Below are 14,093 nucleotides of genomic sequence, written 5' to 3'. Positions count from 1 at the left end.
TGCCTGTAACATTGTCCCATTCTTTTAATCATGCTTCTAAAAGAAGTATTTAAAATGATAAGATTAAAGATGATAAGCATTCCTCAGTAGCCTGTGTGTTTGCTCAGTGCATTTAGGCAGTCAGATTTCCTTTTACCTACCTTAGGGAGCACTGGCTCTGTAGGCAATTTTGTAGTATTTTTGAAATGTAGTTCCAATTGAACACAACAGTTCTTCTTGTGGAACGGCCTTTTAGGGGAAGAAGGCCTGTAACTACTATAGAGACCTCCATTTATTTCAGTTACTTTATTGGCATTAACAACATTTGCTGATGCACATGAAAGAAATTAACTAATTTTGAATACATTTTAAAATTCATAAAAGATCTTGGCTAATGAGAGTTTAGATATGCTCCTGCTGCTACATCTGTGTAGAAATGTGTGAGTCTGATTAGCCTGAATGACAAAGTGATTAAGTAGGTGGAGGCAGAGTGACGTAGTGCTAATGCAGTGCAACAAAATAAAGCAACAAGTAACTGTGAAAGGGATCATAGTTAGGTGTCATTACTTTTATTTAGTAATGTGAGTGGCACAGATTCTTGGTTGTCAAAACCCCAGACCACTCCAGTGCTCAGTCAACATCATGAAACAGCCATTGTTAAACAAATCATTCATAGATCACTCTTGCAACCCCAATCCCTTGGTTTCCTCCTCTGTGGTTGCTTAATGCCTAATTATTTTTTTAATCATAAAGAACAGTTTCCCTTTCATTGCCCTCTTTAAGTTTTTATAGGCCTCTGTGAGCTCTCCAGTTTGTGTTCTCAATCCTTACTCTCTGTCTCCCCTCCCCCACTCTCCCTTGTATTATCACAGCCCATACTCTTTACCTGGCTGTGTGTGTTGTGCAGACACACCCGGTGACTCCGTATCAACCAATCGCTGCTCTAAAACAGAGACACCAAGGAGGTGTATTTCCTGTGTTTCATGAGAGAAGAATGGGGCAGGAGAGAGGAGAAAGTTGTGTGCTGTGGTTTGCCGGGAGGGGGGGTCCACCCAGGAGATCACATTGGCTGTAGGGAAAAGGACTGAATTAGTGGACAGACTCGAGATATTTTAGTTTGATATATCTGAGTTCAGCCCTCCGTTCAGCAACAGTGAGTGAGAGGACAAGGCAGGGAGAAGGAGGAGGGGAAAGATAAGTGTCAATCTGTTGAGACTTGTTTGGGAATTTGAGGAAGGAGGGGAGGTGGGTAGAGACGGAGAGAGCCAGCAAGAGGGGAAAAGCAAGAGCTCAGGCGTAAACATTAGGTTTTTAACAAGAGCTGCAGTTTTGAGGGGAAAATAAAAAGGCAGTTTTCATTTAATTCAAAAAAGGAGGGCATTTGTTTGGAGACAATGTGAAGACAGGGAGTGAATTCTTATGTGTTGTGCAATCCTCAGCGTTTGAGCTGAGCTGGACTTTGTTGGGGGGGGGGGGGGGCGCGCAGATCTCCCCAGGATACTACATTCAGGTGAGTTGCTTTGATATATTTTCATGGATTTCAGATGAACACTTCTGTAAATTGCCTCTAGTTTGAACACAGATTTAGCTCTAGTATAGTTCTGGTGTACATGCTACATGCCGTGCCTATGTGTCACAGGCCATTGCTTTCTGAAAGACTTCTTTTGGTATGCTGCACTTTGCAGGTCTGTGCTGCATTCTTACAGAACTGTGAGAGGGTGTCACCTTTTCTCTGGCCTGTTTTTTCTGTAAAGCTACTTTCTAACCAGACTGGCTTAAAATGTCAAAGTCCAAGTGCAGCAATGTAGTACATTTGACAAAATAAAATAATGGAATTACAGACTGAAAACACAGCTTAATTGTTGCAGCTATCATGATATGTGTAATATGGTTTTGTGGTATTCACTGTCGACGCTGTGACAGCAGCCAAATATGTGAAAGTCTGTTTGTGTTTGACCTGCATTTCAGTGATTTTTTTTTTTAATCTGAAAATGGCTTGACTCTTAATGTTTGATTTTTAAATTGACAATGTGGAGTATTACTGTCTTCCAGGTTCTCCAAATTATGATACTATGGGGACCAAAAGGCCCAGCTGCACCCTCTTTGACACTTTATCTAACATAAACACATCTGACCGCAAGCTTCAGCCAGGTGGAAAAATCTCTCGGGATCCAAGTCCCAGGCCAGCAATGACTGCCCAGTCGGAGCGAGAGAGAGACAGCACCCGGGAGGAAGACTGGAAGAGAGACAGGGAGATGGAGAAAATGAGGAACAAAGCAAGATTCAAAGATGTGGACCCCCGGGAGAGATACTATGAAAGAGACCGAGCTGCTGCACCCAGGCCCAGAGAGGGAGAAAGAGAATGGAGGGAGAGAGAGAGGAGGCAAGAAGATGACAGGAGCAGAAACGGGAGGCCGTTTTCAAATTTAGAGAAGGAGACAGATAAAGAAGTAGAGAGCGGGATGAAGAAAGGTGACACATTTCCCAGAATGAGAAAAAGCAGCCCAGATCATGGCAGGAGAATGACCGGCACCACTGAGATGTATGAAGAGAGAGGTAAAAGAAGGAGAGATAGGCCAAAGAGACCAGAGACAGATGAGTGGGAGAGGGAGAGGGAAAGGGCACGGCAGAGAGAGAGGTACAGAGAGAAGGAAAGAGATGAGATCCAAAGCAGGGCGAAGGGAGAGGGAAGAAACACTGAGCGAAGACCTGTAAAAGATGAGAAATCACGACAGAGGGAAAGATATCAGGAGTCTGATTTTGGTTTTCAACACAGAGGAAGAGAAGTGGGTGATTCACGGGATAGAAGAGAGAAAGACGCAGCAAGAAAAAGAGAGAATTCAAGGCCTAACATGGAAAAGTGGGAGGCCAGGGTGCCTTCTCCACACAGAAGAAGAGATGGCAAGATCTACTTAGATAGTAGGGAGAGGGAAAAGGCGCAGAGGAGAGAGGGAAGGAGGGACACCAGGAGTGAAGGAGACAGTGACGAGAGAGAGCTGAGGAAGGAAAGAGCGAGGGACCGAGAGAGGGAGGAGTTGACATATCAACACAGCAGAAGTGAGGGGGACAACACGGGCATAACAGAGAGGGAAAGACATCCAGTTGGGCAAGGATACAGGGAAGAGGACAGGCAGAGACACAGAGACAAGGACAGAGAAAGAGAAGTGGATCGATACAGGAGGAGAGGAGCGGAGAAAGACAGGGAGAGGTACAGAGAGGTTGACAGCAGAGCAGCAAGGGAGGCACACAGGGAGGGAGACAGATGGAAGGAAAGTGTGAGAGACTTGAAGGTCCCATTAGATGACAGGAGAGAGGACAGGAGGTACAGAGAGCACAGGAGAGGCAAGGAAGCCAAGGAAAGAGAGGCCGATCCTAGGTGGGATGATACGACAGGCAGAGGCAGCCGATCCCTGAACGAGACGCCTCCTAGGGTGCCCCCACGGGCCCAGAGCAGCGGAGAGTGGAGCAGCGACATGGACAGTGAGATGAGATATAGAGGAGGCAGAGACAGTCATGAAGAGAGGGAATCGAGCAGAGAGAGCACTGCTGAAAGTGACAGAGATGCAGAAGAGCAGAGAAACCCAGAGAGAGCTGCTGGTAGACGTCAAAGGGAGCCAAAAGGAAGTGAGAGACATGACAGAGAAAGAGGAGAGATGGCAGGCGGTTTGTCAGAGCAGAGAAGGATGTGGTTAGAGCCACACAGGGGCAAGAATAGTAAAGACAAATTTATAGACGGAGAGAGACACACAAAGGGGAAAGAGAAGAGGAGGAGAGAAGAAGAGAGGACTGTGGAGTCACAGGCTGAGTGGGAAAGAGGGGGGTGGAGAGTAAAAGAGGAACCAGATGAGACGTACTTGGACCAAGGCGGTTACAGAGGAAGACAAGTAGGGAGAAATGAGCACAGGATAGACATAGACCAGGGGACAGAGGGTGTAAGTGTAGATGGAGAGGAGGCTGGTGAAGTCTGGAGAGAAATAGATAAAGAAAGAAAGGAACATCTGTCTGACAGCGATGGAGGTATAGAGGGAAGCCGGCGTTGGGATGTAGAGGGAGAGAATGTGACAGATAACACAGAGGAGAGCGACAGAGAGGAAGAGGGTGGGAGCGATTATTGGGCTCGCAACGAGAGGGAAGGAGGAAGTGAGACAGCGTGGAAGCAAGACAGGAGCAGTATGCTGTCAGGAGAGGACGGCTTTGTGACTACGTCCAGTGGCGGAGACGAGGGGGACGAAAGAGAGGAAGATGAAGAAGATGAGTTTGAGGACTGTCAAGAATTCTGGGAAGGTGGAGTTGCATATAATAGCCACTCACCTGTGGCCCTCAACGGGGGTGAGGGAGACAGGGACAGGGAAGAGGAATGGACAATGGGAGAAGAGGAGGTGGTTGATGAGGACGAACCGGGGATGGAAAAGCAGCCAAAGTATGTTTTCTGTGTGATTGGGCAAACGTTGCCCCGGACAAACACCGTCACGATGTCACCGTCACAAGATGATGAGACAGAGGGAGTGGAAAAAAATAACCAAACTTTTGACAGCCGTCATCGTTGCAATGATGACGCCATGCAGCAACCTCAGGATGACCTGCATCTGACATTGAGTAGAAATGAGGAATGCCCAATCATCGACAACCAGGACACAGAAAGCAAGAATGAGTATGAAGTGACACGGGAGGAACGAGCGGCCATGGGAGAAACAGCTAAAATGGATTTACGATTTAAAGTGTCATCAGAGCATCAAAACGCAGAGATTGGAGAGGGAATGAGGAGCAAATTGGAGCACCCGTATGCTGAAATCAAGCAGCTTAAAAGAGACTCTCAGACTGAAAGACTCCTCATTGAGTGGAGAGAGAAATCTCATGAAGGGGTGGAAAGACGAAGGGGGCAAGTTTCGCCAGTTCCAAGTAACCCCTATGGTGAAGATTATTCTCAAATGAGCTTTGAACAAATTCAACCCATCTTGGATGTGATAAACACTGGAACAATGAGCCCAGAAGAGGTGGAGGCCATTCGGATCCGAATGAGCGGGGCATGGAGCATGTCCGACGAGCCCAAGCGGCATTCCCAAGCCCCCCACCTTAAATGGGCCAAAGATGTGGTGCGGGAGATTTTGGGACGCTCAGAGGAACAGACTGTGGACGAACCTAACGCAGAGGTACATGGAGACCAAGGGGTCAACCAATCCGAGACAGCAATCAAGACCGACAAACAGCAAGAGGTTGCACAAGGCACTGGAGAGATGCCCGTTGTTACGGTGACAACGGACGGCCAGCAGTCCGAGCCAGAGCTGGAGGAGGAGGAGCTGTTGGAGGTGGAGGGATTGAGAGGTATGGGGCAGAGCCAAGCCGACATGCATGCTGGCCAGTTCGCAGTTATGCATGGTGACGCACCCACATACACTCATGCTGACACACTGTTAGACACAGAAGGGAAGGAGGATCACAGTATGGACAAAGAGACTGAGCCCTCTGATCACCTTCAGTTAGACAAAGCAGACAAAGAGGTGAAAATTATTAGAGAGGCACGGCGTGAAGCTGAGTTATCAGAAATGGAAAAAGAAGCAAGCAGAGAGAAGGAAGTGGAGATGTATTTATCTGTGAGCAACACGCTCTACAAGCCTACCAGCTGCCCCATTCTTAATTATGACCTCCTCGTTCCCTCTAGAGAGGGTGAGGGACAGGAGGTGGAACACAGGAAGAGTGAAAGTGAGGATGAAAGGCAGGGAGAGGTGCCTGAAGAGAGGGGCACTGCGGTGGGGGTAGGACAGGAAAGGGAGATGGATGGCAGAGAGGGAGAAGTGGTGGCAGAGAGAAAAATAGGAGGGGGGACTCTGACCAGCAGCTGCAGTTTGCGTGATATGGGGCCCGAGGGCCGATTACGAAGAAGGGGAATCCGTAAAATCTCTGAAAGAAGAGATGAAGAGCTTGTAAAAGTGGAAGAAGAGGAAGGTGTTGGAAGGGATCGCAGAACCAGAATATTCTCTACAACAGGTAACGAAAAAAGATGGAGGATGGAATTGGTGGTTATCTGCTCAAATCAGATTTTCAAAGAGCCACTTAATTACTTCTCCTTTCTCGATTTCTGTCTGGTTTCTCATCCATCAACGCTTCTGTTTTTAAAAAAATGATCTAATCAGGTTGACATATGAAGTCAACATTTGATTTTGTCCATTGACAATCTTAATCACACACAATCTTCTCATCGCATCCTCTGTTTTCCATTCTGTGTGTTTCCTGCATCATTGTGAACATTAGTGTAGACATCATCATCACTTCGCTCTGAATTCACTGCTTTACCTTTTAACTAGAAACTGCGTCACAGGCTTGTGGTTACAGGTAGTGGGCGGAGAAGACTGGAGGTGGAGAAAGCAACGTAAAACCAGAAGTGTGAGATAGATAAATGGCTTGGGTTGCTCCTGCTCTGAGACATAACATGAGAGGCTCCAGTTTTCATCACTAATCCTTTTTTCCAGTCTTTGTCATTGCAGGGTTACTAAGTTAACTATTTGTTTTTGTTTTTATTAATTCAAACTATCACTGTAGTTTATAGTAAATCAATCAGAATATAGGGCATTGATAGTTATGCTGTTCTATAACATTTTGACGAATGGATACTTTTTAATTCCAGATGATGAGGACGATCGGAGCAAAAGCTGGGGAGAAGTAGAGCTGAGGTGAGTGAAACAGTCACACACAACTTGATTCATTTGATTGAGCTACATTACCACATGTTGAAATAAAGTAGTGGCTAGGATGTATCCAGTTCTTCAATTGTAATTATTAATATAATTAATTGAAAAATATTCAATAGTATTTGAGTGTCCTTGTTCTTGTTTAACAGTTCTTTGGTGTCAGGGAGGTCACTGAAGTTTTGAATCGTTCATTGCTGCATACCTGTTTCTATGTATTCAATACAAATGCTCCACACTAAAAGATAGTTTAAGACAGTTTCACTCAACTATTTTTACCATTCATCATGGCTATAAATAAATTGTTGTTGTGACTCTTTATCGGTACTATAGGAACGTTTTGGACACAATCGACAGACGGAAAAGGAATTCAAGGTTTTTCAGTGAGTATCTCTGTTCCACCTTTTATTTAAGTCATGCACCTTTAAAAGTAAACTCTTTAGGCACAAAGTGAACACACAGACTTCATTGATGCCTATTTTTGTAAATCACTGACAGTTTTGTTCCAGAATGAATCTCATGATTGATAATGAAAAAAGGATAGCCTATGTGGGCGACACAGTGACGTTGTCTTCAGATCATATCGGCTGTATTTCTGTGGTTGGGAAAAGCATGACACGATTGAGCATTTCCCTTTAAGCATCTGTGATTCATCTGAGTGTATAATAAAGGCCCACAAACTGTTTATCTCTTCCTCAGTACATGTTGGCTCAGAGTTAAAATGAAATACACCAATGAAAGGAAATCTGTGTGCAGTTTACTGTTAGCCCACACCATTTTAAAATGATGTTTTAAACAACCCAAAATGGCAGCGGGTCCCTTGACCCATGATTCATATGGATATTGCGAGAAATGGGGTAGGAGTGTGTGTGTGTGTGTGCGTGTGTGTGTGTGTGTGTGCGTGCGTGTATGTGTGTGTGCACACTGAGTGGTGTATATATGTGAGTCTGTGCAAGCCACAGGCAGGTTTCTGCAAGTATTCGTATCTCTTAACTTGAGGGAAAAACAGCTGCGACTTTGCGTTCCGGCAAGTATGTGTAAAAGGAATGTCAAATGCAAACAACTCCCCTTGGCTAACACTGTCCCTGTCTCTATCCTCTTTCCTTTGCTTCCTGTATTCTTCAACCCTGTTTTTCTGCTTCTTCCTCTTCTTCTCTGCTGTCTTTCTTTGTTTATCTCACTTCCCCTCTTTCTCCCAGATGCTGCCCAGCTCTACCAGCAGTACAGCGAGGCCGCTCAGAACTTTGAGATCCTGCGTCAGGCTCGCTCCGATGTCATCTCTGTATGCGAGGACCCTACCCCGTCTCCTGCTCCTTCACCCCCTCCTGCCCGCAGACCTCTTCCTCCCATACCCTCTGTCCCGCATCCCCACTCCTTGTCCCACACAGGCTCCATTACCAGTGTCAAAAGCTTGCCTCCCCCTGAGCCCCCCAAGAGAGAAGGCAGGCCTTCCTCCCCACGTCTATCCATCTGTCTCTCACAGTCAGCCACACTGTGGCGAGAGCTGCCGGGGGTCAGGAACAGTTTTGAGCTGGAGGTGCTCACAGAGGACCAGAGGCGACTGCAGGAGGTAACACATTGCTACTGCTCAGATGAACAAATGGTCACCATTTGATGGCAAAAATCTTCATATGGCTTGTATGAAAGATTTTGCTCTGATTCCTCTCAATTTTATTGAGGCAAGAATGTTTACCTAGCAACTTTCTGTGAATTAAATGCAAACCTTCCCAAAATTTCCAGTCCTGTCACGCTTACACACTTCTTTGGAAAGTTACTGGAAAAATATTGCCGTCTGAATAAAATTCAGGAGAATCCTCGGGGCAATTACCTGCCTGACGGTTATCTTTCACTTCTCCCACAGCTTGACTTCCTTCATCCAGCTTGTATGATCCTTTGATCATACAAGCATCTTTGATCCAGATTATATTGAAAAATTTGATTAGAGCAACTAAAATTCCTCTATTTATATTGAGTAAATATTAGGCAGTGTAAGCGTAAGTTCGAATCCTGCAGGTAAACAAATGTACAACGGTTGTCTTTTATTTATCCTTTAGCTTGACATATCTCATGTCTTAAAAAGAAAATGTATGTCAAAATGGCTTCGAAATTTGTATTCAACTAAAAATAAACCTCTAATAGTTGTAGTGGTTCACCCCCTCATACTTGTTTACAACCTTTAACTCACCAGATTGTTCTGGGTGCCATTTCACATCAGCAGCTTCTGTATTGTTCCATTTCATGGTAACTTTTGAGAAATGGCTTGAGGTACATGAATCAGCTTTGCACAGTTATTACCTCACACCTCAAACTCCAAAAATTACTATAATACTCAGACTTGCCACATAACAGAAAAACCCGCCCACTGATCTACATTTTTATTGGCAGAAGAGTGTCTCTTCCCGGAAAACGTGATTGCGTTATTGTGTTGTGCTTGCTGCAGGTGTTTCCTTGTAAACAGACATGTGTCTGAGCTAGAATACTTGGGCTCATTGTGAAATCGCCCTCCTCAGTTAGTCACATCCTTGTCAAAATTCCCCAACCTCCAGATAACTGACTGCCTCTCAGCTATAATTTACTGTCCATCAATTTCCTGCTTAGTGATTTTTATTCTGTATTTCGTTCTTTGTAGGTCAGATTTGAGGTAGTGACATCAGAGGCCTCCTACTGCCGGAGTTTGGACATTGTTGTTGAACACTTTGTCAAGTCCAAACAACTGGGGGCGCTGTTGACCACCCAGGACAGGAACTGGCTGTTTTCGCGCCTGGCGGATGTTCGTGCCATCAGCCACAGGTCAGGAATGTTAAACAGTACTTAAAGCAAGTTCTTTATCCATCTGAGCTAGCTTTACATTTATTTTTAGAGATATTTCTCAGACTAAATCTTATAATTTCATAAATCTGACATGAAACATGAATGATGTTATTATGAAACCTATTTGTGTTACAAATCTGTGGGAGAAATCACCTTAAATTAATTATTTGACTGTTGTTTTAGTTTTTTATCAAAGCTGGAGGAGCGGGTGGAATCAGACATCATGCACTTTACCGTGTGTGATATCATCGCTCGCCACTGTCAGCGCTTCAAAATGGTTTATGTGCCCTACCTCACCAACCAGTCCTATCAGGACACCACCTACCAGAGACTCATGTAAGCTGTTTGGTCACACTTTTGTGTTTGTATCATTTTCATTGGAGGCCTGTTAGTGGATCCAGTGACGAGTTTTGTAATCTTCTTACCCGTCTATCTTCATTCACTTTCTCTTTTACTTCCAGGAACGAGAATCAAGGTTTCAAGCGGATTGTCGAGAAACTAGAGCGGAGTCCTGTTTGTCAGAGGCTTCCTCTTCGTTCCTTCCTCGTCCTTCCCTTCCAAAGGATCACAAGAATTAAGCTGCTGGTGCAGGTAGGGTGTGTGTATGTGTGTGTGTGTGTGTGTGAGTGAGTGCTTGTTATCTCTGAAACAAGGCTGAAGGCACATAACATGTTCGATCCTGCACTCCTTCATCTCACTTTAACACGCACTTGCTGTTTCTGTCCAGAACATTGTGAAGAGAACAACTCCTGGTACGGCAGAGGCAACTCAGGCCATCAAATCTTTGAAACTTCTGGAGAAGGTACTTTTTCACTCCACATTAATGAAGGATAAAAATATTTTCATATTGTTGAAAAACATCCGGGATATCTTGAACTCTTTGGTGACAAACCTCTCTTTCCTTTCATTTATTTCTCCTTCAGCTGATTCAAGAGAGTAATGACAGCATCACTCAGATGAAAAGCATTGAGTCCCTGGTCTCTCTCAGTGCTAAGGTGGACTTTGAGTGCAGGGTAAGTTATCTCTACTTGAGATGGGAGAAAATCACACTTTGATTATGAAACCATAACATATTACTGTTCTACAAACCTTTACTGTCCAAATTTTATTTTATTGATTTCAAGCAGACTGAAACTGATAATTTGCAGACTGATAATTAAAAACGGACTAAATAAGATTTGGGCAGTTGTATTTGTGATGAGGTTTATCTGATAACCAAATTAACATAGGTCACTGCATTGAATTATTCACATATTATTTTACATATCCGTGTCATGCCATGATATATTAATATTAAGGGAAAAAATAATATCATGATATTGATTGTGTGTGTGCGTGTGTGTGTGTCTTACAGACTCTTCCTCTGATCAGTCAGTCTCGAAGGCTGGTGCGGGAAGGGCCGGTCACTGAACTGATAGATTTCTCTCTAAAGGATACAGAGAGGAATATTTACTTGCACCTATTCAATGACTACTTGTTACTTTCACTACAAAAAGAGTGAGTCAACAAACTTTTTTTTGCAAAGTTAGAATTAATCCATCCCCAATTTGTTATCTTCCTAATTTGTTGCATCGTGTTTTCCTCATATTCCTCATTATACCTTCAGTTTTATCACAGTCCGACATTTCATATCTCCTTTACGCTCTCTGCTACTTCCAGAGGGGGAAGATTCACAGTGATAGACCACTCTCCTGTATCAGACCTGCGTGCAGAGAACTGTCGTGTCAAGCTCCACTCCCTCCAGAAGAACCTCTTCCGGCTGCACATGTCACCCAAAGCCCTGCTGCTACGGACTGACACACAGTAAGGGACGGAGACGGTGGTGGGGAATGTCTGTGTTGGCTGTCACATCACACAAGTGGAAAATGTTGAAAAGAAGATTCACCCATCTTTGCTTTTTTCTTCAGGAGCAATAAGCTACGTTGGATATCTGCTCTCTCACGGCCACATCCTGAAATAGATTTTTCTGCTGCACAAGGTAAAGTATGCTACTTTTTAGACGTTACAATGTGCTAAATTGTTGGTGTAGGAAATTCAGATTTCAAATATTAAAGAGTCTTCATCATTTTGCAGCCTCGCTGAAAGATGAAATGTTACATAAAAGTAAACAAAGTGAAAGACAGTAAGGGGGGATTTAGGCTTAGAAATGGGTGTCTTTATGTATGAACAATCATCAAAACATTCTTCTGTTCTTTGTATTCTACCAACATGATGTGAATGCAGCATAACATATACAAGTCCTCTCTCACAGTAGATCATTTGACTTTTGGTGTAAATAATAACAATTATTAGTGTGATATCTGCATTCAATTTAGGGGTATTAGGACCTTGTAATAGGGGTAATAGGATATTGTGCTTGCTGGCAAGTCTATATGTTGGTTAAAACCTTCATTTGCAATTTATTTACTCTTTGACTTTTTATTTGAATATCTTCATTCTCACTGGGAAACTGGAAAACACAGTGCAGTGTTTTGTTTCTGATAAGTGTAGTTTTGTGTGACTATCTGTACAATTATTAGCAATAGCTCAAAGTGATGAATATTCACAATTTTCTAACTAGTACTTGTTGCACAGGCTACATTCAATTTAGGTGAGCCACTTCCAGGGATCTGCTATTGTGCCCAGTGGACAGCCATAATGACATTATTAGTTCCACCTGTGCTTTTCTTAACAAACGTCTACTCCTAAAGGAATGTCCATTTGCAAACTCTGCTGTGATTAGCAAATCAAAGAATGCACAGTAGCACTTGTGATGAATGGAAAGAGCACATTTATGTATGCACTACACTTTTGTATACAAAATTCTGTTTAGGTGTCATAAGATGCTGGCAAAGAGTCATAAAAATACATTTTCTATATAAAAGGAACAAAAGAGCATTCTCATTTTGAATGTAAATACTTTATTTTGTGCACCAAATGCAGTTTGTGCCCGTTAGAAGTCATGTTTATAGAGACAGCAGGGTCTGTACCTAATCAGGGAATCATTTGCAACTTGGACCCCAGATGAATGCAGTTAGCTACCATTCATTAGTTGCTGGGGGGGATAATTCTCTGAGTTCAGAGCACCATAACTGAGCACCAGTGTATTACAGAGTCTCACTTATCACTGCTAATAGTGGTATAGACTAAACAGCATGTTTTTTGCAGGCATGTTTTTATTCATTCAGGTCAAGTCATTCTCTGTGCAAGCACTGAATAGTTTTTAATATTGACCTATTAATCTTTATGACTGTGAGGCTGACATCTGTCCTCTTCTGTCCATACAGATTTTCCACAGATGCAGTGTATCCGAGCTTTTGTTGCCCAGCAGCCTGATGAACTTTCTTTGGAAAAGGCGGATGTAATTCTAGTGCACCAACAAAGCAGTGACCGTAAGACCCTCACACTACCTTTTTCCCATTATCCCCTTGCAGAACGTGCCATTGGTCTGTGCATTGTTTGACTGTAGACCTGGCTTGAACCTGGTATTATTAGAGAAAATTTGAGCATTCACTTACTTCATGTTGGATTGTTTCTCATTCCCAGATTGGGTAGAGGGGACCAGACTGTCTGATCGTCATCGTGGATGGGTGCCCGAGTCCCATTTGGAAACCATAAGCAACTCTAGAGTCCGACAACGCAACCTGTCAGATGCCCTCAAACTAACAACGGCCACTGCTGCTGTTTGACCGGGATGCTCACAGAGGGACTACACAGACAGATGCACCGTCAGGAGACTCTCCATTGTCTGCTGGAAATTGAACTATGGACATTCAGTGCTCCAAATGGGGATTTCTGTTATTGAATTGTTCAAAGGAGTGTAGCAACTGAGACTCTGTATAACAATGCGTCCGGATGTAGCATTGGGTCTCACTTGTTTCATTTAGTGGAACAGTGTATTGCCTTAGAGCAATGAGTGAACTGCTGAGGCCTGCCTGAAAGACATTAAGGTCATTGTGACTATTAACTGTTTTCCTCAGTACATCACAAATATTGTGTGAGCTATAATACATCAAAAAATTGTGTTTTAAGGGAAATCACCTCTTTCTGATTAATCATTATTTGTCTATACTGAACAGAATCTAATAGTTGAGTGAGTCATGCTTGTGTTGTAAGAAGTTGGCCCCTACATGCAGGAGAGCTGAAAGAAATCATGCAAAATGTACAAGACAATTCATAGATGTAAAGATGTACAGATCTTACAAGTGGGGACATTTCAATAAACTTGGTTTAAACTTGGTGGAATAAAATCACTTTTGAACACACTTGTGCCTTATAGAGCTGTGGCTTCTAAGCTGTTTTCAACATTTATGCAGACATGTCAAACTCAAGAGTTACTGAGAGTTGTACGTAGCAGAGGCATGTGTCTTCAGGAGCTGTTTACAGCAGATAGAGAACAGTGCAGGACAGATTATGAAAAAAAAAAAAAAAAACCCACTCACATTACCCACGTAGTCAGGCTGAGGTGGCCCCGTTTCCAAGGCCCGCCATTGGTTGACTGTTCCACCACACGTAGATTGACAGCAGCACTCGTCCAATGAACGCAGTGTAACCCTGCCCTTGAGCCCCTCTGATTGGATATATTCTGCTGCCAATAATCAGACTCGTCTCTGATTGGTCACCATTGTGATGGGCGGGCGT

At 43.6% G+C, this 14,093-nt stretch overlaps 1 protein-coding gene across 3 annotated transcripts; it reads left to right on the top strand.

Annotated features, from left to right (window-relative positions):
• The first annotated feature begins 977 nt into the window (after positions 1-977).
• On the top strand, positions 978-13,701 carry arhgef5 (Rho guanine nucleotide exchange factor (GEF) 5). Of its 3 annotated transcripts, XM_070835156.1 has the most exons (16): positions 978-1,132; positions 1,419-1,489; positions 2,032-5,964; positions 6,602-6,647; positions 6,996-7,045; positions 7,862-8,232; positions 9,292-9,452; positions 9,657-9,809; positions 9,935-10,064; positions 10,201-10,275; positions 10,397-10,486; positions 10,828-10,970; positions 11,133-11,276; positions 11,381-11,451; positions 12,740-12,844; positions 12,999-13,701. In XM_070835156.1, exons 3-16 carry the CDS (start codon positions 2,052-2,054, stop codon positions 13,139-13,141), a joined length of 5,595 nt encoding a protein of 1,864 aa, XP_070691257.1. In that variant the 5' UTR covers positions 978-1,132; positions 1,419-1,489; positions 2,032-2,051; the 3' UTR covers positions 13,142-13,701. The 3 variants fall into 3 exon arrangements, with proteins under 3 accessions (XP_070691257.1, XP_070691258.1, XP_070691256.1); XM_070835157.1 differs by having other exon boundaries at positions 978-1,489; positions 2,032-5,301; XM_070835155.1 differs by having other exon boundaries at positions 978-1,489.
• The last annotated feature ends 392 nt before the right edge of the window (positions 13,702-14,093 follow it).

Source organism: Pempheris klunzingeri, chromosome 8, assembly GCF_042242105.1.
Source record: "Pempheris klunzingeri isolate RE-2024b chromosome 8, fPemKlu1.hap1, whole genome shotgun sequence".
Taxonomy (NCBI): domain Eukaryota; kingdom Metazoa; phylum Chordata; class Actinopteri; order Acropomatiformes; family Pempheridae; genus Pempheris; species Pempheris klunzingeri.
The sequence above is the reverse complement of the archived record's forward strand: the minus strand, read 5'-3'. Positions and strand labels throughout refer to the sequence as shown.